Consider the following 21,320-nt stretch of genomic DNA (forward strand, 5'->3'; position numbering starts at 1 on the left):
CGATGATCGCTAAACTTTACTGTTATAGGACAATTTGAACGTGTACACGTGCGACTCACTTGAGAACGTCGTAATATTGGTATAATTATGACTTTCGGAACCTTAGACTACCATCTGATCATCTGTCAACGTTGCATGCAGTGTTTGGTCGCATCATTCACGATTTCCCTGTGAAGCACATCATGATGGCTTGTGCTAGAACCATAGCCAAATGACTAACTAGTAAGCACCAAACTTTTATCGGTTGTAGACACGCTGAACTACAATGCTCAAGTTAAAGGACCAATGCTCAGTGCTTCAGCGGTTGTCGATCACGGCCACGGAGTTACTATCAATTATCATGTTTCACGATCACTTTGGCACTGTTGAAACGTCTGGTCGTCACTCAGGGTGTGAAATCAGGTTGATCTCACTCATATGGTACAAAAAAGGTCGATCTCATTGTTATGATTCTCCCAACCCCCACTGGGTCTCTTGGCTGAAATGACTCCCCTCCACACTCGCTTCAATGTTTTATTTCGCAATCATCGTGTATATCATTCACGTTCGTTAAACGGCGATGAGCCTCGGCACCCTTCATTGAAAACTATACCTGAGGATGGTCCTGTTTCGTTGGACCGGCCACGAGATATCAATGTGGACGAGCGTAGGCATCAATTTTCTTCTTATTTTTTCTTCTTTCTGATAGTCAACTAAGGTGGTCTACAGCTGTTATACGAGCCCGAGATAAACTGCATAGGGTGCACTTTGTCGGACAGCGATCATTTCTCAAATGAGCAGGCTAGCCCAATCACAGCCGCATCATTTGTTGAACGTAGAATGTCGGAACCAAGTGAAGCTGGGAACTTTGCGGATGGAGCACCGCGACTTTCAGCGGAAGCTCACATTTCCCAACGTCAGGCGGACACCTCGTACACCCAGTCTTGCGTTATGCTCGATTCTTTCTGTGAGCCAGACGTTCCCGAATATTCTAGTACTGGTTTTTTGTTTCCCCCCACTACCATTTCTTCCACATATCCCCAATTGATTCCTGCTGTAACTACTTCTACATCATTGGCCTACAGTACCCACCAGTCGTCAAAGTCATCATATAGCACCTCAGTAGATAATACCTCTAGCGGTTCAGCAATTTCCCATGCATCCTCAGGCTCTTCTAGTAGTATTCACACCCCATCCCAGTCGACAAATCCATACGCTGGCAGCCCAACATTATCATCGTCGAGTGGGGACCCTTCTAGCGGTGACAATACCGCTGTCGGTACTACTACTTACACCACAGTCGCCTCAACTTACCAAACAATCGGAGCCACCATCACAGTGCTTCAGCCTCTCTCATCCACAGTTACATCGACCAGAATTGATATGGTCTCGAGCTCGTTGTCCCAACCATCATCAGTGCTTCCCACCACTTCAAACACTCAACCATCTCCGACCATAGGCGCCATCATAGGAGGCACTGTGGGAGCGGTCGTACTTCTATCCCTCCTAACTTTTATCTTGCTGCGCCGTCGCAGGATAACACAACTTTCTATAACACCTTTCAATCTCCTCTCAACTGCAGGGCCAACGCAGGTTGAGTCACGGACGTGGTTCAAGTTCCAAAGTGCCAGCGGTGCTGTCCGTCCAAACAGCGGAGGCTCATCGTTCATTCAATATTCCGATTCTGGGAATAGATCATTGTCATTTGCTACAGATCGCATATCATCTCACTTGGCCGATGAGGAGATCTTTGCGTCTAGTGTTGCTAGGCTCTATAGGTCCCATGGGCTAGAGAAGCTGTACCCATATCAATCTCATGTCTCCCCCTCGGATCATCACGACGCAGAAAGCCGGATTGAACACATTGTTACGGATGGTTATTCGCAACGACCGAGTGAAGAGCCGCCGGCTTATCCTCGTTCGGTTGATTCTTTTGGGAGTAGAAAAGCAGACCTTGATGATCCTCATGTCCTTACCGGCTCTTGAACTTCCCTCCAACAGATAATCCCTTGATAACCAGGATAATGAATGATGTAAAGTACTGTGTATTTTTGTGGCGGTTTGACTAGTGATGCGCACCTACCCCGAAACCGTCATCTGTGTTGCCACGCAATTGGCATTGCCTTTGAGCTATGTCGTTTGGCCAATGAGGCCGTTGCATGAGAAGGCTGCACTCACTTGATTTAACTTAAAGCGCAGGGAAGTTGGAGAGCCGAGTCATCGAAACCTGAATTTTGGAGCCTCAGGCTAGTGCGTCCACAAAATGGCAGGTCTCGACTTTCCTGGAAGGGGGTTGCTATTGAAGGAGATTAAGCGGTGGTACTTCGAGTGCAGTCCTCCAACACGCTATGATCAATCAGTATGGAAACCCCGAACCTGTTTCAAGTGCGAGAATGGCACTAGTGCAAACACGACACCCCTATGACAAAGATATCGAGAAATACGTCACAGCAACAGGCGGAGTGCAGACATCCACATGCGCCTGCCCGGAGAGTACTAGTCTGCGAAAGACAGGCAAGCTAGCGACCGTTTCGACCAAGTTTAGCGGCGCTGCGGGTGATGGGCTGGAGGATTGCGGCTGCCATGCGTTCAAATATTCGCAGTGGGAGACGGGATGGTGATGAGCGCTTCATGGTCTGATCACAAACGTGATCATGGACATAGCATCGATGCACAACATCCCAAAAAAAACTCCGCTCAAGCCAGCTGCCGACTCGGACTGGCCCTATAGAATCTGTCGTAGAAGTCAGCGAGATCTACGGAGAATATTGATATTAACCTTCAAGCTTCAAGAGTAGCCAGATCTCTGTGCTTCACTACATGTGTAGATCTTAGATCAATGATATAAATCAACAGATGCTGAGTCGCTCGCCTTAGTACTTATAACTTTCGCTACCTTCCGGGTTAAACGTAGTTACCATATCAGGAAACTCCTGCTTTTGTTTTCGCCAGTCTCGACTGGACTTTTCAAAATCCTTGTCTGTTTAGACACCTATTGTCTTTCGCGCTTGTACTGTACATTAAACACCACCACCGGAGCTCATGATAGACTGATGATTACTTTGGCACTGCCCAAAGTTCTGAAACGTTTGGCCGTCTCTGGTGCGATAGTTGCTTGAACTCTAGCACAAAAGGTCGACCAGAGGATGGTCTTCCCGTGTCTCATCGACTATACAATCCCAGCATGGACGGAGATTGTCTCTCAGGAGAACCTCAAACGCTCACGCCAAATATCTCATTGTCATGGCAGACACTCGCGCCAACATCCTGCTCGCTTACACCTGCGATGAGCACCTCAATCCTCACAGTCACAGTCACATTGACAAGTATTGATGTGGTCCCGAGTCTCTCGGTTGAACCAATCTTTGTTGACATCGAGCCTGCATCCCCAATAACCATGGCCGCCATCATTGGAGGAACTGTCGTAGGAGTCGCGCTTCTAGCTCTCCTACTAACTTGTATCATAGTGCGATCACGTCGCACAGGACAAAGATCATCTATGACCCCTTTCAACCATTCCTCACCTGCACAGCGCAACATCACCGTTCCGAGTCCTCTGAGCGGTAGAGAGACATTCATCATCCACCCTGAATATCTCGATTCTTGTACTACACAGAATTCTAGGGATGGATCTCCGTCTACCCCGTCCCGTGTCGACCCCATACCATTTCAGTTATTCGACGATAGTGACACCTCTCCGTCCACTGTTGCAAGGCGCCGACGGTTCTACGAGCTAGACAAGCTGTATCCGTCTTGTGCCCATTCCCAAAATGGTTATCGCCATGATAGTGGAGATAACCGGGCTGAACACATAATTGCAAATCATTATTCCCGAGAGCCAAGCGAAGAGCTTCCGGCTTACCCTCGTTCGGGAAGCAGAGGTGCAGATCATGATGTCCTTCCTAGCTCTCATCCTTCCTTATAAACACCGGACACTCTCATGGACACTTTCGCAATGTATTAGTCGTCAGGATTATTGAACGATGTAGCATTATCTTGTATCCTTCCTGCCGTCGGACTAGTCTTCCCCCTCGTAGTGAATTACTGATGTGTGGTTATATTTATACGCCCATCGGTCCTCCCGAGAAAAATAATCGCAAGGAATGTACTAACGTATGTATATGTGCGTCATGCACGGACATTGACTAGGACTAGTGGTCGTGTTCGCATTGCCTTAGTTAGACCGCGCCTAGTAGATGATGCGTGGCGCCCGCACATATCTTTGCGAGACGATCACGCGCTACCTATCAAAAACCTGTGTTGAAAATCTTGAAACGTTAAGTTAAGCACCGCCCAGCCTTCCTCACCACGTGTAGCTAATTGTCATGCTCCGAAGAATCGTTGAAATAACATGCGAAGGTGGCACCGATCTGCGGCACAGCAAGACTGATATAGACTGGCGCCATAGATAAAACTTGCTAGTCGGCTCAGTCTAAATCACGTTTTGACGTTTTCCGCCCCAGAACGAGGCGGAACAGGGTATCATAATATTGCTCGTTTACAAGCATACAAGACAATAGAGACGATATGGATACAATGGTGGATACGCAATCCAATCTGACACAGCAAGTGATAAAGCTACAAGTCAACGATACCGTGCAAACCAAGGATATATATAAAAACAGGGCAAGGAAGAGGGGGGAACTCCGAGGCTAATAAAAGAAATAGCTATACATACAATGATAGATCGTGTGGATGGAGACGGGGATAGTGATATGCACCAAGCTAAGACAAGCAGTACGAGTTATAGTCGAAACCCATCATAGTAGGTCCGTGGGTATCAATGACGCCGAGCGGTGGGAACAAACCCTCGATACCAGTTGAGTAGCCGGAGAAATGTGGCTCTATGATCTGCTGCTCACCAGACCCCTGCAAGCAGTCCAAACCCTTGACAGGAATAGTGTAGTGCTGTGACATGTCTGGCCAGTGATCGAATTGGGCGACTGCATGCTGTGGCTGGGGTGCAGCAACGGGCAACGACATGTCAGAGTGTGCAGGGGAGCCAGTGTATGGGGATGATGTCTGAGAGTTGTTGTACTCTGCCGACACCCAAGCGGAGGGGTCATTAGGGTTGAAATTCAAGGCATTGATGTCTAATGACAGATCATGAAGTGGGTCCAATGGAGCAATGCCGAAGTCCTGAGGAGCATGAGGAGGGAAAGTAGAGATCATCTCATTGAAGCTCTGAATTGTCATGTCAGCGTCGATCTGGAAGATGAAAAAATGGTAATACGTACGAATGCACAGTCTGACTGCGTGGTTTGGCTGGAAAAGTTTGAGTTGAAGAATGATGGCTCAAACAAGCTCGTGTTTGCCTCTGGAAGGGGAGACTCATCGCGCTGCCAGGAGGCAGGTGGGGCGACGCCCCAATGACGGGGGATAGTCGGTTGGGCACTCGAAGCTCTGCGCTGACCGAGGATATAGCGAGCAGAGTGAGAGATTTTGCCAACAGGAGACCCAGGACGCGAGCCTGCGAAGAAAGGTAGCGTTGGGATGGTAATGCCTGCAGCACCAAATCGCGAATCCGGAAGGGGCACGGAAGAGGGTCTCCTCAGAAGATAGGCAGGCGTAGGTGCATGTACCTTGTTTTCGTCGAGCTTGCGGATAGCAGCGGCGAGCTGGTCGCCCTTCATTCCGTCAAGGAGGAGTTGAGCAACCTCTTCGCAGCGGCGTTCATCTTCAGCTGTGGGTGTAGCCTTTTCTTTTTTCTTTTCCTTATTCTTGTTGTGGACTGGGCGAAAACGGTACTCGGGATACCGTGCCTTGTGCTCAGCTTTGGCATGCTTGGCCTTGATCTCCCATACACGCTTCTCCTCGAGAGGAAGCGCTCTCCAGCAATTGCCTAGGTACGGCATGAGAATCACATGAGACTATCTGGGTAATTAAAACCTACCGATGATCTTGGAGAGCGAACCATGATTAGTCTCGATGGACCCTGGAACGTGCTTCTGACGGACAAAGTCCGCACGGAACAACATAAATGCGTTCGGGGGACGTGGTATGTAACCTAGCGACCGGCGCTTGCCAGGAGGTACACGTCTCCTGGTGGTCGTTGGGGGAAGCTCTGAAGGAGGGAAGAGCTGCGTCGTGGGCGACGAAGGTTCTGGAGTCGGTGAGGACAGGAACTCGTCAGTCTCGTTAAAGGTGACTGGAGTGACATTGGGTGCGAATGTAACCGATCGTGGCGAAGGAGTCGTGTTGATACCATAGATGCCTGCCTTTATTGGGTGGAGAGCCGCTATTGATCGTTATCATGAGCATGTAACCAAACCGAAAGCGATCAAGAAACATACTAATGGCCAAGGATGAGCGTCGACGGTGTGAAAGACGGACGGCTGGCATGTCTATAGTGATATGGATACAGTAGGGCGGTAGTAGTTGGGAAGCTCCCTAAAGCAGGATACAAAAGAGAGACGGAGGGGGGGAACAAAAAGCGTTATTGTGTTGGGCGTTCCTTATAGCTTTTCAGGTAGGGAGTCCGCCCGAAGATTGGGTTCTTGTCAAGCGAGTCCAGAGTGTGGGTGCAAAGATTTAATTTTATGCACAGGACCAAGAACACCGCCTCTTGTTATTTTAGATTCTAGTGGATGATAATCACGAAATGGGCTGAGAACAGAGAGCTACTGTCAGCGCCTTTCAATGAATAATTAACATGCGTACAACGGTTCTTCGAGTGTTCAAGGTCCTCGTCCAGGAAGCATCCCTTGATTTATCCATTCCCTTGTATCAAAAACGGTCGGTAGCTTGTCACTTCCTTTTTGGGTTTCGGTGGTCCGACTCGGTTCCTATACCGTTCTTCGTTCGTCCTCTCACTTTCAGAATCTCGGATCCGACTCATCGATGACTGGCAACCTCGCTGTCTGCAATTTTATCAATACAGCACGACGGAATGCGTGACTCGAATCGTGTCTGCTCAGCCCATCACGTCCTGGAACACGTCATTCCATCATTATAACGTGAATGCTGAAACTTTGCATCTAACGCCCGAGGCAGGAGATGCGGCTCTTGCCCACTCGAGAATCTTGGCGCTTCTCCATCGCCGTTCTGGCGTGCCTCGAGGCCGCACGTTCGCCGAAAACTCCCATCGACCAAATTCTCGGTGACAAGAAAATTAACAACTCTCACGAACGATTACGTGCCGACATCCTAAACCTTTGTACTGCATTTGGATCAGAGTTCTTCCCTTGCCAGTGACATGGCGAGTTTATAACCCCCATTTCACGCCGAGTACGCAAAGCCTAGCCTTTGCCTCTGAAAAAAACAATCGATAGATTCGATACAGTTGGCATAAAGAGGAATGGTAGGCTACGATTATAGTACCATACGATGAACTAGAGATGCACCTATCCATCACGATTTAACTTACAAATAAGTCATCAATAAACAATGTGGAACAAACAGGATCATCAGAAGCGTGATCCGGATCTGAACATGATGGAGAAATCCCAAAAAAGCGAGGGGATGAAACACGATGCATGATGATCTAGAAGAATCAAACATGGTACCCCAAGAACCACAAGAACCAAACCAGGGTGGCAAAGCCAATGCATGGTGGCGAGATGTACCGCGAGTTAGCACCACCGATTAACGGAGCGGCCTGTCCAATGGTGTAATTCAAGCAATTTAGAAGTGTCGTGTCGACCCCAGAAGGCAACGGCGAGTCCGTGACATTCGGATTACTGTCGAATGTAGCGGAATTATTGTAGCCATCCAGAGTTAGCACGATGCTGGAAGAGCGGTAGTACTGTATAGCTTCTTCCGGCTGAGGGCCTCCTGGAACGGATGAATTATATGGCGACGAAGTTTTCGAACTCGAGGATGACAAATGCGACGAGCAATTGGTGTTGATAGAGTTGATCAAGGAACCCACCGTGCTGTTGTCGGATAGTAGATGGAAAGTAGAACCGGTGCTATTTGAGATGAACTCGGCCTGTGCCATCGGTCCGCCGAACCTACTGGTATTGGAAGAATCGCCATACTTTAAAAAGGGGAAGCATCAGTCGACTTTTGGTGCGAGGAGGCAATAATGTTACTTCAGAATTTGAAAATACTGATTTGAAGATCCTCCCCAAACAACCGGCCAGTACCAAAACGGAAATCCTCGGCCTGCGACGCCATAATTAGAGTATCCAGGATATCCGCTGCCATACGCTCTGAATAACACCTGATTGACTTTCATTCGCGATAAAAAAAATCTGTTGACGAACCTTGTACCATATATCTGTGGTCTGATAGCCCCTCCAGCAGTACGTCCAGCAAATAACTGCCCAGCGGGAATCGTTTTAGGTTTCCCACCTCCATATCCGTACGCCGTTGCAGTGCTCTTGCCGCTAGCAGAGCCACCCGTGATTGGTACCTTCGATGTTTTGCCTGAAAAGTCTAATCAGATTTACCACGGGTTTAGCTGTTAGATTAGTAGACGTACCCCCACTCCCTGAGCTGCCGCCCTTTCCGCTGCTGCCGCCCTTTCCACTGCTGCCGCCCTCTCCGCTGCTGCCACCTCTCCCGCCGCCGCCGCCGCCGCCTTTTCGGCGACCAACGTCTTGGTATCGATGGCTCGCGATAATTGGAATGCGCATTTTGTATTGGAAGGAAGAAAATGGAGTGAGGAGAAAGGAGAGAAATAGGAGACGCTTTTTATGCAATTCTACTGACCCAAAGCGTGTTGGCTGTGGCAACTATTCTCTAAGAACAATGTAGGCTTATTGGCACAATTGGGTAGATTTTAGGCCAGCTGGCCGTGGTCAAAGCCAGAACTGTGTGTTGACTGGGAGGGAGTGTAGATAGATGTCACGTGCCCGCTCAGCTGTCACGCTCGCGGACCGCGACGCGCGTCTTGTTCCTTCCACCGTGTCGTGCACCTTCGTGATGGCAGCAGCACTTGAAAGACACACTATACTCCGGAGAAACATATGAGAAGCACAGCCTCAGGTGATTCTCCGACTTGCAAAAGCCTGGGCCTGACTCTGCGTTTCTCGTCGCTCATCCAAGTGCACTTCCAGGCATCCGAGTCTGCGCGTACCTCGCGTCCATCAGAAGGTGCACTGTTTCCCGATTACTATTTTTTGGCATCTGATAATTGTTCATAGACTGAATAATAACGAAGTGTCACAAAAAGCCTCGGTCGCAATGTGCGAAGCGGAAAGCAGTATCCCCAAGGTTGATATGTTTCGTACCCGAGCCAGTATGGTGACTTGTGCCGTATCTTACTGGATATGTCAGATTATGAAGGTCTGCATGATATATCTTTCTAATATTACATTGCTCGCGTCATTTTGTTCAAGGGGTGCAAGAAAAACCACTTTGTTAGAACTATGGCGTCCCTCTACCTGCGTTCAAATCTCCCTCAAAAAGGAATGTGATATAGTCGCCGGCCGCATCAAATCTCAGCTACAAGAAATGAATTCTCCTGGGACGCCTTCGAAACACCGTACTCGCCCTTCTACCCCGCCACAGAAGTCTTCATATAAGTCCGCCATGAAAGCCAAAACACAGGATGTCACACCAGCAAAGCCCCTCACTAAACCGTGCTGTGGTGGCCTTTCCCACAGTACCGATGATGATCTCGGTGACACCCCGTTGCCTGAGATCCCAACTGAAAGACGTTGGGTTGAGTCACCTTACCAACGTGGCGCAAGCGTTTCACCAACAAAACGCACAATAGTGCCACAGAGTACCGCACCTTCAATAACTGCATTTGAGCAGGCTGTCAGGGAAGATTCTACCCCACGCCACGAACAGCACTTACTTTCCCCATTGCCTGGCCCTTCCACCCCGCGGTACTTGCAAAGCCAACCTTCTAGTAGATCAGTTGAAGAGTCAGCCGCCGTGGCAGTCGATGGACAGCCATTGGAGTCCTAGGCCTCCTGTATGCAGATTTGTCCGATCAGCGTTCCTGGATCGGCAGCAGTGGTGCAGTCGAGACCCAAAACTTGCCAAGATCTGGGAACCATAGTGGATAGGACGCTGATGATGGGATTGTATCTGCATCCGCTTGAGCAGTATTGCCCTGTCGTTATCCCCTGAGTCGTGTATGAGCCAAAGTCAGGCTCGTTGCTGATATCATCAGTCTAGATCATAATTGCTGTATTCCACTATCCATTCTCGTGCAACTGGCTCGGGCATCCATGCCATTATGGCGCTGATTGATCGGTCCACGCTCGAATATATCAGGTGGTGTTGGTGTGTCCTCGGTGTTCTTATCAAACCCGATAGCCACATTTGTTATCCAATCTCCCGTAGTGCCACATGCCACGTACGAGTAAAGCTAGAGGTGGCAGGACTGCCGTCATGCAAATGATGTGTTTACCTGATCGCCTGCTAAATGTGCCACTTAAGGAATAGATCTTGCCAATACTATCGCAAACAAGATCCATATGATCACGCTTGGCAATGCCTTGCAGTGTCTTTGATGTGTCCTTGGGTTTGCACCTGTGGGTGATACCGGTACGAGACATATCTAAATAATAGTTGAGCTTTGAGTCTAGCAAATAAAGGAACGAAGGCGTAAGCGCAAGCGTGATCCTCGAAGTTGCTTGATTGGTGGAGGAGGCCGGTCACACGAGGGTGATTCCATGTGGAGCGTCGAAAAATTCCACACTTCTGATACACAGCAAAGGAAATCATTCAAGCTCAGTTGACAGAGAAGAAACCTAGCGGGAGCAGGAAGTAACTAGGCCTGCAAACAGGTTTGTCAAGTGCATGAGAGACGCGGTAAGTATCTGGCCAGAGTCGTCAAGTAACTAGTCTCCGGAATATGTTCGACGCGGAAGTGCGGCCCTGCTGACGAGGTGGTGGTGGCTGCTGTTTGAATACCTTGTCCTGCTGGTGGCATTCGCACGATTACGCTACAGAGCAACCATTAAACAAAGAATGAACATTGAACCTAGAAAAGCATGCATATTTACCTCATGTTTTGCAGGCGTCTATAATGAGCTCCAGGAATGGGGTGCGTGGCCCTCGGGAGAGAAGATCCTGTTACGGCCCTCGCCACATGATGAGGTGGTGCGAGCGAGTGCTGGGAATAGTTAGGTCTCCACATCCGAATATTTACGCTGGACAAGAAATTGCCTAGGAGACGCTACCGGGAATGACCATTGGTCCACACTGATGCTGCTTTGTTCATGATCATTGAGCGTCCCTGCGGCGCAATGAAGCTTTGGTACTATCAATGTGGCGGACATACCTGAGAACCATTGAATCGACAATGCCTGTATTTCGAACACGCATACTTGGGTACTACCATCAAGGTGTGCTGTCACGGTGATATTGAATATCACCATCACGATTCACCAACATCTGCCAGTGGAATCACTCAGTGGCAGCGCGTGGCTTAGTCAACAATGACCGTATCTGAGTTTCCTGAACAATCCACAATGTAGCAATTTAATTGCCTTTTACGACAATATGTAATTTTGTGGATATTTTTATGCTCAGACATAAATGCAAAACCCGACTGACTTGCCAGTTGTGGCTCCTCGCACTTAAAGTCCAACCGTCATGGAGGTCATTGACATCCCTTCTTCCCCTGAACTACTTCCTACGACATCCAGAGTAACTCGCAATCAAAGCCAACAGCCTCGGTCGCAAAAGCGAAGGATACTACCGCGACCGCCACCAGTACCAAGTCTATGGGCTGAAGAAATCATCGAAATAACAGACTCTGATAGTGAACCCGAGCATAAACCGATGTCCCCGGGAAAGAGGCGCTCAGCCAAAACACATGCAGTACCAGGTCCTTCGAACTTGCCGGTTATCGGGGCGCCTCTTGATGGCTTGCTTGAGGGTGCAGCTATTCCGGCTGCCGGATCATCTCAGAAACATCTTCGCAAAGACAGAATCGCTTCCGCTCCGCTTTTTTATTCAGATGATGAGGATGCAGAGCTACAACCAATGCCCATGCTGATGCAGCAGCTAGATATCCCTCCAGCACCAGTGCTTCCGCTCGCGCCACTTCCTCAACCCTCCCAACCTTCTGAAACACCGGTGGAGGCCCAGGTTTCAACTGACACGTGTGTTGCTCGCGTCCTTGAGATTGTCCCAGATGTAGAACCCGCACATGTTCTCGGGCTTGCGGAGCAATTCATCCATAATCCAGTCAATGCCGGACAGAACGTCCTAGAGCTTGTTCTCCATTCTCTTTTTGAGGACCCAAATTACCCTAAAGTCGATAGGAAGGGGAAACGGAAAAGGCTCGAAGATGACGAGGAAGGCGCTGCCCGTGGGCAGCCTGTTCCTAAGATTGATTATGGCGCGACAGACAGAGAATTTAAGGGGGGCATACATTACTTCGAGCTGGCTTTGGTATGTAACTTTTCTCTTTGTATGATACATTATCTTGATCCCTTAGTAGGAACGGCTTATGGTCGACTTTCCATACGCGCCGAAGCCGTATCTCCGAACGCTGCTACTAAAACGTCGATTCTATGCTCCAACTCATTTGTTTTTGGCTGAGAAGCGGGATCCTCCACCTTATGTTCCGAAATCCATTCCCTCAAGAGTTAGTGGAAAGGGGAGAGAGAAGCACGACCCCGAATTCGAGGCAGAGCGACAATGGCTTCTGCAGCGACAGGATGCACCTGTGTCAGCTGATGTACAGCGGCTTCCTGATCAAACAAGTGACAATGATGCATGTGAAGAATGTGAAGACGGTATTGAATGTGGTTGTTGCTTCTCCTCGTATCCATTTGTTTGTTGCTTTCTTCGTTCTCTTAGCAAGCATAATCTAACCTCGTGAGTAGGACAAGATGGTCCAGTGTCCGGAAGCACATCTATTCTGCAAAGGTTGCATGTCTTCCTACGCATCCAACCTTTTGGGCGAGCACAATCCCAATATCGTTTGCATGGATCAGTCCGGATGCAAACTTCTCTTTCCGCAGTCCGAGCTGGAACGTTTCCTTACACCGAAGCTGCTTGAGCTGTATCATCGCGTAAGGCAGCGCAAGGACATTGAGGACGCCGGCCTTGAGAACTTGGAGGAATGCCCTTTTTGCGATTATAAATGCGTGATCGAGAACGAGATGGAGAAGCTCTTTCGGTGTGAGAATGCGGACTGCGGTGCGGTGAGCTGTCGAGAATGTAAGAAGCATGTACGTATTCAAACCTTCATGCAGAAGAGGGTCCAATTTTCATCATTTGAATAGGACCATTTACCGAAGAGCTGCAAGGGTAACCTCGATCCTGTATTCATTGACTGTTTCGCTCACAATGTCCTCCAGAAGTAGAATCAGACAAACACCTTAACGTGCAGCACGTTGTTGAGGAAGCAATGAGTACGTTCACATGATGATCATTAGCGGCTTATTTTGACAATATTTTTCAGCTCGTGCACTGATGCGAAACTGTCCGAAGTGCCAGAAAGGTACGTTCTTACAAACTCTTTCAATCAGTAGCTCTAATCATAGTTACACACAGCATTCATAAAAGAACACGGCGTAAGCCTTTTTTTCCCCCTTCGTCGTGAGACCACATGCTCACCGTGCACCTCAGTGTAACAAAATGACCTGTCCAAATTGTCGAGTTGTATCTTGCTATGTATGCCGGGAGATCATTAATGGATACGAGCATTTTAATAAGAACAAATGCCTGCTATGGGATCCGGTAGAACAGCGGCATGCGACTGAGGTATTAGGTTCGGCTGATTATCACGGAACAATTTTGTTGACGGCACCCTATCTGTCCAGGTTCAAGAAGCAGCTAAGAAGGCGATGGAAGATGTCAAACGCGATCACCCTGACGTTGATGAGAGCAACATCAAGATAGATTTACCAATTGCCGGTCCGGCTCAGCCAGTGCCCAATATGCATCCTCTTCAGCCCATGAACGCTGGATGGGGGGGCTTGCCGGCATTACCGGTCTTACCGAATGCGCATGGTCCAGTACCGAATGCGTATGCAGTACCCGCTTATGGCTTACCCTATGCAGGCTACCCAGGAAATATGTTAAATGCCCAGGCTCGGCAACAGATATTAGAGGAGCAAGCCCGCCAGCGAGTGGCGCTCGCTCAACGTGCCCAGGCTCATGCACAGTTTCAGGAGCGAATGGCACGGGCACGACTCGCCCACGCTGAGTTGAAGCGTCAAGCAGAAATCAGGGAGGCGCAACGCATTCAGGCCGTTCAAGCCAGACATCATGCGGTGGCGAGGGAGGAACTTCGTTTGATGGCTGAAGCCGAGAGGGGCAGACACGTTATGTACATACCCCCTCAATTCCCACCAGCTCCTCAACCCGTTGCCGCGCCCAGAAGGTCTCAGAGACACTAAGGAGGGAGACGGTGATTTCTTGTACATTATCTCATGTTATGATAATGTTGCTGCTACCATACGTTATACTTAGTCATAAATTCCTACGTACGCTTTACCAGCGTTCAGCTACGTAGTATACTACTACACCATGTTTGATTGGTGTTCAAGATCAGATTTTGTATTTGTAGCTGTTCAATATCATAAGGCTAGCGCGTCTCGAGTACCTGTAGCTTGTCCCATAGCAGGTCCTTCCTTTGTCACTCGTACGTCACATACACTGCAGATGGCCCGAACAAATTGTATTCGGCAACTCTGCCCAGTTGCGCATCAGTGAACGGAGACCTGAGAAAGGCATAACTCTGCTGCGGGCTATCACACCGTCGTTCTCGGCTTTGTAGAGGAAAGACGTGTTCCTAATCGAAGTGCGCAGGTTTGCGAACTACGAAAAACTCACTAGTTCCACTCCAAATCAAGTGGTAGACCAGTGACAAAGCTAATGGTTTGCCTCAAATAAATCGATTCGATGTTATCGTGCTACAATCACCTGCGAATCATATATTCTCTTGGTGTCTTCATGCTGAGTTGGGGACTGGCGCGGCTGACTAGGAGCGCCACTATGATGTACAGAAATAATTCATGTTGCTCATGTGGTTCCAAATGATATAAACATGGCCTCTTCCATTGATTCAAGTAATTCATCGCATCCTCCGTCTTCACGATATTAGAGTTGTAATCAGCGCCAAGGTCAACTACGCCTCCCCAAGAAGAGAGACGGAAGAATCTAAGTGTTCCAGTTAATTGCATTGCAGAACTATTAAGATCTAGAAAACTCACGGGCCGGGGTCGAATCTGTTCAGAGATGTGAAGAACTTGTTCACCGAAAGGATGGGTTTCCCAGTGTCATCCGCGAAAGTGGGATTCAAGTAATTTTCTCCTCTGCCGTCACTGGAAAATGAGTAACACTGGTCGGGTGGCAATCTGCTATGACATGATCAAACGTGAATTATTCGTACCCCGCACGTACATGTTTGCAGATGCAGCCGGCACGGTGACCATGGCGAATGCTTCAGCAACCTGCGGCATGCAACTCAACCCAGCGGGCAATTCTGTGATGGTTCGATACTGTTCCTTGGCTATGTCTGCTACTTGTAGAAGCATGTCTCTGTCTAATGGCAAGACACCTCCGTCAGGGGACAAGAATGCTGACACCGGAATCCTGGTCATAAAAATAGCAATGGCATAGCCTGGATGTAGCACATGTTTGGGATCCAACCGGCCTCGGAAATTAGCCAGAGATGGGCTGTTCAAGTAGTGGGAAGAAGACGCCAAATTGGGTGGATTATCAGCTATGGCGACCATTGCTAAAGCAGCATGGGCTGGTGGATTCTCAATCCGACATACTGATGGAGGTGGAGGTAGCTACATACCAAGGTGTGTAATTGTGAACCCAGAGATCTTCGAGGCAGTAAGGATTCGTTCTGATTCTTCCCTCGTGAAGGAGACCTCGGCGCGACGCGTCTTCGGCCACTCTGTATCTTTAGGGCGAGCGCTAAATCCGTATGTATCCTTGATGTTCAGTAATTAGCCACGAAAAAAGTCGAAAGAAAATAAATAGCACCTTTGTCGTGCCCAAGGCAGAAACGACTCCTGCTGTAAGGGACTTGTAGTAATCGTGGTCAAAGCTAGGTTCCTCCAGCGAGTCTGGCGGAATAGGAAGCGCTTCTTTGGAGTTTAGGATGTTGTAGACTGCCGGAGGAAGGTTTTTAAACTCATTTCCCCATTCGACGAACTCGGATCCGCTGTAGGAGTCGGAGAGCACCTTCGCCAATTGTGTGAGGTAGCGATTCATGACGATCTTTAAGCCTGTGCCATCGAACAGCGAATGATGGGTATGAAACAGCAGACCGAATTTGGAGACCGCCCCGTTAACGATTTCGCCAGGGACAAGATGCATCCGTGTATAGTCTCCATCAGATGAAGGGACCTTCTTCTGACCCTCGTTGACCCGTAATTGGGCGAGGTCGATATGTGAGGGTGGATGGATAATGAGAGTGCGCTGAGCCCACTGGCTGATCTCTTGCGGACTTGCAGTTGTATAGATCAACGTGGGCAGCTTGTGATCTGATTCATTTAGGATGGATGACGCGATGGTAGGAATTTGGGAGCGGAACCAGCACCAGCACTCTTGAGCGGAAGAGCGGAGCTTGGTGATGCTCACAGGGTCATGCAAGTCGATAGTGACCCCGAAAAACAATACATATTTGGTCACCCTTGACATAGCGATTGAAAATATCGTGGACATACTCACCGCCTCCAAGAGGGCGAGCCCATCCACTTTGGACGCCTTCACCTTTGAAGGGCTTCCATTTGAACTGTTCTAAATCGTAACGAGTAAAGATATTAGCCATCCAAGTCGGTAGTATGCTGGTCTCAGTGACTGAGGCTGAAGCGATGCTGAACGAGTTGCATCGTTGAAGGTTATATACGGTAGGGTAACCGAATTTCAGTGTCATTGTAAGTAGGACCCCTGTCCAAAGCTCTTAGTAGTTCGGTTCTCCATTGCAAGATCCGAAACTCACACTCTGCAACCTAGCTTTTATATAGTAAAATTTCCTATTCTGACACAGTATTTCAAATATAGAGGTACGTGTCTCAATCACCACTCACTATATATCCCGCGCTGCCACATTCCAAGATTGCCCAGCACAGCGATGTTTTATGTTTAGAACGACGATTGTACCTTGTGATTCGTGCCAGCATAGATACAAGGACCACTGCACGCGGTAAGGGTGGTCTCGAAAGGTGGCGGAAAACTGTGAATTTGGTGATCTTACATCGGCTAGTAGGGCCGCCGCATCTGCAAAACCACTGCTCAGGTTACAAAGTGCATTAGAGAAACATAACAAACCATTAATGCGTAACGCGAGTGACCTCGGTATTTCTGTCTGGCCCACATGACTTGCTTCCCTGTCAAGCGGTCATGAACCTGCGAGAGTGGTGAGTGTGTAGTGACCTGTCACCACTCCGCCACTGTTCGGCTGCCAAGCTGTGGCGAAAACAAGGTACCAGCAGTGTAACGTAAAAAGACCCTCAGAAACCTCTGATAATTAGTAAGTAGTACCTTTGGGAAAATGCTCAACTCAGACATCCTCCAAGTAGATCTACGTTCTTCGCATAAACTACAAATGAATTCAATTGGCTGAGACCTTGTGGGAAAAAATAAATGTACATATCAATTTTATCACCAGAAAATTACCCGAAGCGGTCACTACCGCTCAAAATATTTCCTAATTAGGTAGTTTCAAAATATTAACATTTTCTGGCCAAGCCTCACTCTGCTCCTCCCTGTACAGTACGCTTGCACAATAAATAATAGCTAGGATACACTCAACAGGACATACTTAACCGATATATGTACTACCAATATCAGAGGGAGTGCAGCCACAATGCTCTGTATCTCCTTTACAAGAAAAAGAGCGAAAATATCAATGAACTTATTATGTACGGTCCGTGCAGTGAGTGAGATCTTCACTGAGTTTTTGCTCGTATCTTGCTGTGGGAGCCGGTTCAACAATTTCCAAGTAATAACAGGTCACTCATCACCGTTCTTAAGTGCTGGCCCAACATGGCTTGTTTCCCTGTCAAGTAGTCATGAACCTGCGAGAATGGTGTGCATATCATGATACTGCAATTTTGGGTGAGATGTAGTTGAGGTTATGAAGACACCGGAGCCTAGGCCCAGCTGACGTGTCACAATGATGTCGACACCTAACTCATATGATGCATTTTCTTAATGGCCCTCACCATTTGTTTCAAAAATCCAGCCGCACAGGGTTCACACTGCAAAATTTGAATCTGAGATCTGAAGATCAGATCATCAACACTGCGCAATTCATTTTTCTAAAAAATTGAGATTTACAATGGCCGTTAATTTTATACTCTAAAATCACGCTCGTTTTCATGTGAGAGATAGGTACCTGAGCTTATGTACGGTAGATGGCGGCCATTCATTCATGCATGAGCCCGAACGTTTACGACTAGCGCACTGCTGCAACTGGCAGAGATGGATTTAAATTTTACTGTTATTATTTCAAGATATGAACAACCCGGACTGGTCGCCGCCGGCATTGGTCACGTGTGACGACCGTTTAATTGTACTATGGCGATCAACTCCACTCAACATCACCGTCAGTGGTCACGACAGAGCATTCGACTTTGGAACACACAAACCAAAACATGCATACATGATTGACCAGGGAACGACTGATGCTATCTAGAGGCAAAGCACATCATCCGCAGGCCTCACAGATGTTGCGAGAAATTCGAGTTGTTGGTACATCGTATTCCGAGCGAACTCTGACTGACCGAGTCCCCCGAGCATGTGGCGGACTCCGCTTGCCCTAAAAACATGCGACCTTCGCTTAAGCGTAGCGTAATAATTTTTCCATGTCAAAGCTATTCGTGGTAGCACAGATGCAAACATTAACGCAGTGAGTCCAATCTGCGACGATACCCGTATAATTGACAAGACAAAATAGATACTTAACCTCTACAAGATTGCCACAAATTAACAGCACAGCATCGTCTTATTGTACGTTGGCCAGGAGACATGTTTGGAATACAGAGTGGTTGTCTTGCATATAAGACGGGGAAGCATAAAAGATAGTACGAAGGGGCGCATTGTTGTGGTACGCTACACCCACAATTGTGAGAGTGACCTTGTGTGAACAAGGTAATTTCAAGTCATCCAGGATGGAACGAGGACATCTCCATTCTAGGATACCCGAGTGATGTTGACGTCGGAATAACCGGACAGAGGGTGTTCATCAGACGACTACTACCATTCTGAGAGTGCTGTGGGTGTCCTATCCCAGAGAATTCAAAGACAATTGATGTGATCTTCCTCCATCCAGAACTCGATTGATCATATTCGCAGGCGCCAAGATATATATCCACAAGTTATATTACGGGCCACTGCCTCTTGTACTCCAACCCACAGAACAGTAGCTCGTCATCCATAGTGCTCAAAGTCGACATGTCCCTCCCAACGCATACACCAGTTTGGCGTATCAAGAATTCCCCTCAAGACTCTGTAGTTCTTGATTTTTCTGACGATGCAACGTTTGCTTTGACAGAAGAACCTGTGACTCATGTTGAGGACGGGGAAATGCTCGTGGAAACTTTGTACATCTCCAACGACCCTGCGCAACGAGGTTTATATTCTATTTCAAGGTTGGATCTCAGTCGCTGACCATGTTGCTCTAGGATGGATCCAGAAAGGTGTATTACCAGAACGCCTTTACACCGCTCCTGTGCGTAAAGGCGATGTAATGGCGACTCATTCCATCGCTCGTGTTCTCGCACTCAAGGACAACACTAGCCATGGATTCAAGGTAAACGACTTAGTTTACTGTTTGACTGTTGGGTGGCGACGATACGCTGTGGTCAAGACAGACCCATCTTCATGCCTACCCGTAATGTATGCGAGTGCTTTCTCTTGGTGTTACACCGCTGACCTAACTAGGCTACCCGAAAATGTGTCACCTACTGCCGCTCTTGGTCTTTTTGGGGTACCTGGATTTACTGCATACTGTAATTGTCATCAGTGCGCAGTGTCATCCTTTGTTTAATGTGCACATAGATGGTCTGAGGGATATCTTGAAACTCAAGGAAGGAGAGTCGCTGATTGTCAGCGCGGCTGCGGGGTGAGTTTATCTTGGTCCGTTCAATAGTACCGTCCACTAAAATCATGGAAATAGTGCCGTCGGGAATGTCGTCGTTCAATACGCCAAGAAAGTGATCAAGGCGAAAAAAGTGATTGGAATTGCAGGATCAGACGAAAAATGCCAATGGATCAAGGAACTCGGCGCAGACGTCGCCCTTAATTATAAATCAGATACATTCCCTCAAGATCTTATTGACGCCACATCGGACTTTGTGGATGCATACTTTGACAGGTAAGTCTTTCGTAGTCTATATCCTGAATATTTACTCATTGCTTTTCGGCATGCAGTGTCGGGTAAGCTACATGAGCAGGACGTTTTACTTCTATGAACTAAAGCTGATGCAATAGTGGTTTTGTCCTGGATCAAGTGATTCCACGAATCAAACAGCATGGTCGTATCGCAGCTTGTGGCGCCATTTCAGGTTAGTATAATATACATCTGGCCGATATGCATAGCTATTGACCTTCATACCCAGGATACAATAAGGACGTGGGGAAACCCACGATGGGTAGTACCTGGATTGAAGTAGTCACCAACCGCCTATCTATTAAAGGCTTCGTTGTTCTTGACTTCATGTTCCCGAAAGACGGGTCTAACAGAGTGGCCACGGAAGCCTTTCCAGACATTGCTGGAGCACTTCAGCGGGGAGACATCACGCTCGAACGTGCTGAGGACATTGTGGAAGCACCCTTCGTTGACATCCCAAAGGTTTGGGGAAGGCTTTTCACTGGCGCCAATGCTGGGAAGTTGGTAACGAAGCTTGCATTCAGTGCATGATAGGATGACGGGAATACTAAGTGTGTACATATTGCACTTTTGATGGCCACAAATATCGCGTATATGATCCAACCTAGCGAGAGATATGCGGTGTAGAGTACTATATACATGACATCTTCTTAATGATATAGTCGCCCTCCCATATATGTTGCGGCACGTGATGAAAATTGTCCTGACCGCAACCTGATTTTCGGATGCGCTTTCAACCTCAATCATGGCCCAAACATCGATGCCATTGTCAAGCTAGTTGACAACATCTTGGCTGCATCCATGTAATCACCTGCTACATCCTAGAGGCAGGTCTCTGCCACAAACCAACCACATCGACTCGGGATTCACTTCTCCCTGTCTCGAAGTCGCCATCACCTCCACAGCCTGACAACAAGCAGCAGATGCTCGACTCCTCACTCACTATCGCTGGTGCTGGTCCCTGCATGTCCCTTTCACGGGTTTAGAACCACACCGACAAGCCGTTTCATGATTCTCGTCCGATGCTCAGATGTCAGTACTTTGGATATGTTCAGATTCCCCTGCAAGGCAATGCTCACTGGTAGCACTCCGCATGGTGGTGAGACATCGTCTGAGCACTCTGAAG

General features: G+C 48.2%; 8 protein-coding genes across 8 annotated transcripts; 5 read left to right on the top strand and 3 right to left on the bottom strand.

Moving 5' to 3' along the window:
* The first annotated feature begins 115 nt into the window (after positions 1-115).
* F5147DRAFT_239092 (uncharacterized protein) lies at positions 116-2,146 on the top strand. Its single transcript, XM_041428781.1, has 3 exons — positions 116-222; positions 275-646; positions 698-2,146. The coding sequence occupies exons 2-3, from the start codon at positions 484-486 to the stop codon at positions 1,963-1,965; spliced, it is 1,431 nt and encodes a 476-aa protein (XP_041291413.1). The 5' UTR covers positions 116-222; positions 275-483; the 3' UTR covers positions 1,966-2,146.
* An 820-nt stretch (positions 2,147-2,966) lies between these two features.
* Positions 2,967-4,009, top strand: F5147DRAFT_702229 (uncharacterized protein). Its single transcript, XM_041437778.1, has one exon. It carries the CDS (start codon positions 3,164-3,166, stop codon positions 3,902-3,904), a length of 741 nt encoding a protein of 246 aa, XP_041291414.1. The 5' UTR covers positions 2,967-3,163; the 3' UTR covers positions 3,905-4,009.
* Positions 4,010-4,421: 412 nt separating this feature from the next.
* F5147DRAFT_838039 (uncharacterized protein) lies at positions 4,422-6,655 on the bottom strand. The gene is made up of 4 exons (XM_041444119.1): positions 6,273-6,655; positions 5,873-6,217; positions 5,217-5,821; positions 4,422-5,163 (listed from the first exon to the last, which is right to left on the bottom strand). The coding sequence occupies exons 1-4, from the start codon at positions 6,319-6,321 to the stop codon at positions 4,705-4,707; spliced, it is 1,458 nt and encodes a 485-aa protein (XP_041291415.1). The 5' UTR covers positions 6,322-6,655; the 3' UTR covers positions 4,422-4,704.
* Positions 6,656-7,471: 816 nt separating this feature from the next.
* On the bottom strand, positions 7,472-8,558 carry F5147DRAFT_753963 (uncharacterized protein; the record flags this gene model as incomplete). The annotated part of the gene is made up of 4 exons (XM_041440267.1): positions 7,472-7,931; positions 8,013-8,132; positions 8,187-8,358; positions 8,405-8,558. 4 exons carry the CDS (start codon positions 8,556-8,558, stop codon positions 7,472-7,474), a joined length of 906 nt encoding a protein of 301 aa, XP_041291416.1.
* Positions 8,559-8,753: 195 nt separating this feature from the next.
* On the top strand, positions 8,754-10,011 carry F5147DRAFT_239147 (uncharacterized protein). Its single transcript, XM_041428782.1, has 2 exons — positions 8,754-9,018; positions 9,069-10,011. The coding sequence occupies exon 2, from the start codon at positions 9,109-9,111 to the stop codon at positions 9,838-9,840; it is 732 nt and encodes a 243-aa protein (XP_041291417.1). The 5' UTR covers positions 8,754-9,018; positions 9,069-9,108; the 3' UTR covers positions 9,841-10,011.
* Positions 10,012-11,399: 1,388 nt separating this feature from the next.
* Positions 11,400-14,240, top strand: F5147DRAFT_753964 (uncharacterized protein; the record flags this gene model as incomplete). Its single annotated transcript, XM_041440268.1, has 10 exons — positions 11,400-12,282; positions 12,332-12,667; positions 12,720-13,067; positions 13,122-13,146; positions 13,197-13,250; positions 13,301-13,339; positions 13,393-13,412; positions 13,468-13,602; positions 13,662-13,769; positions 13,794-14,240. Exons 1-10 carry the CDS (start codon positions 11,479-11,481, stop codon positions 14,238-14,240), a joined length of 2,316 nt encoding a protein of 771 aa, XP_041291418.1. The 5' UTR covers positions 11,400-11,478.
* A 515-nt stretch (positions 14,241-14,755) lies between these two features.
* F5147DRAFT_702252 (uncharacterized protein) lies at positions 14,756-16,586 on the bottom strand. The gene is made up of 5 exons (XM_041437779.1): positions 15,841-16,586; positions 15,650-15,788; positions 15,247-15,598; positions 15,057-15,200; positions 14,756-15,003 (listed from the first exon to the last, which is right to left on the bottom strand). Exons 1-5 carry the CDS (start codon positions 16,522-16,524, stop codon positions 14,763-14,765), a joined length of 1,560 nt encoding a protein of 519 aa, XP_041291419.1. The 5' UTR covers positions 16,525-16,586; the 3' UTR covers positions 14,756-14,762.
* Positions 16,587-18,884: 2,298 nt separating this feature from the next.
* F5147DRAFT_239216 (uncharacterized protein) lies at positions 18,885-20,892 on the top strand. The gene is made up of 9 exons (XM_041428783.1): positions 18,885-18,910; positions 18,966-19,435; positions 19,488-19,701; positions 19,747-19,814; positions 19,864-19,927; positions 19,982-20,179; positions 20,236-20,241; positions 20,296-20,369; positions 20,424-20,892. The coding sequence occupies exons 2-9, from the start codon at positions 19,258-19,260 to the stop codon at positions 20,723-20,725; spliced, it is 1,104 nt and encodes a 367-aa protein (XP_041291420.1). The 5' UTR covers positions 18,885-18,910; positions 18,966-19,257; the 3' UTR covers positions 20,726-20,892.
* Positions 20,893-21,320: the final 428 nt, after the last annotated feature.

Source organism: Suillus discolor (genome assembly GCF_016758755.1).
Source record: "Suillus discolor strain FC423 chromosome Unknown F5147scaffold_37, whole genome shotgun sequence".
In the NCBI taxonomy this organism is placed as follows: domain Eukaryota; kingdom Fungi; phylum Basidiomycota; class Agaricomycetes; order Boletales; family Suillaceae; genus Suillus; species Suillus discolor.

Coding starts and splice junctions, on each gene's coding strand:
- F5147DRAFT_239092 (XM_041428781.1), top strand. CDS start 484: ATGACTCCCCTCCACACTCGCTTCAATGTTTTATTTCGCAATCATCGT. Junction 647..697: donor AGATATCAATGTGGACGAGC/GTAGGCATCAAT, acceptor TAGTCAACTAAG/GTGGTCTACAGCTGTTATAC.
- F5147DRAFT_702229 (XM_041437778.1), top strand. CDS start 3,164: ATGGACGGAGATTGTCTCTCAGGAGAACCTCAAACGCTCACGCCAAAT.
- F5147DRAFT_838039 (XM_041444119.1), bottom strand. CDS start 6,321: ATGCCAGCCGTCCGTCTTTCACACCGTCGACGCTCATCCTTGGCCATT. Junction 6,218..6,272: donor ACGCTCATCCTTGGCCATTA/GTATGTTTCTTG, acceptor AACGATCAATAG/CGGCTCTCCACCCAATAAAG. Junction 5,822..5,872: donor TTCGCTCTCCAAGATCATCG/GTAGGTTTTAAT, acceptor TGCCGTACCTAG/GCAATTGCTGGAGAGCGCTT.
- F5147DRAFT_239147 (XM_041428782.1), top strand. CDS start 9,109: ATGTGCGAAGCGGAAAGCAGTATCCCCAAGGTTGATATGTTTCGTACC.
- F5147DRAFT_702252 (XM_041437779.1), bottom strand. CDS start 16,524: ATGTCCACGATATTTTCAATCGCTATGTCAAGGGTGACCAAATATGTA. Junction 15,599..15,649: donor GTTCACAATTACACACCTTG/GTATGTAGCTAC, acceptor AGAATCCACCAG/CCCATGCTGCTTTAGCAATG. Junction 15,201..15,246: donor CCGGCTGCATCTGCAAACAT/GTACGTGCGGGG, acceptor ATGTCATAGCAG/ATTGCCACCCGACCAGTGTT.
- F5147DRAFT_239216 (XM_041428783.1), top strand. CDS start 19,258: ATGTCCCTCCCAACGCATACACCAGTTTGGCGTATCAAGAATTCCCCT. Junction 19,815..19,863: donor ACCTGGATTTACTGCATACT/GTAATTGTCATC, acceptor ATGTGCACATAG/ATGGTCTGAGGGATATCTTG. Junction 19,928..19,981: donor ATTGTCAGCGCGGCTGCGGG/GTGAGTTTATCT, acceptor TCATGGAAATAG/TGCCGTCGGGAATGTCGTCG.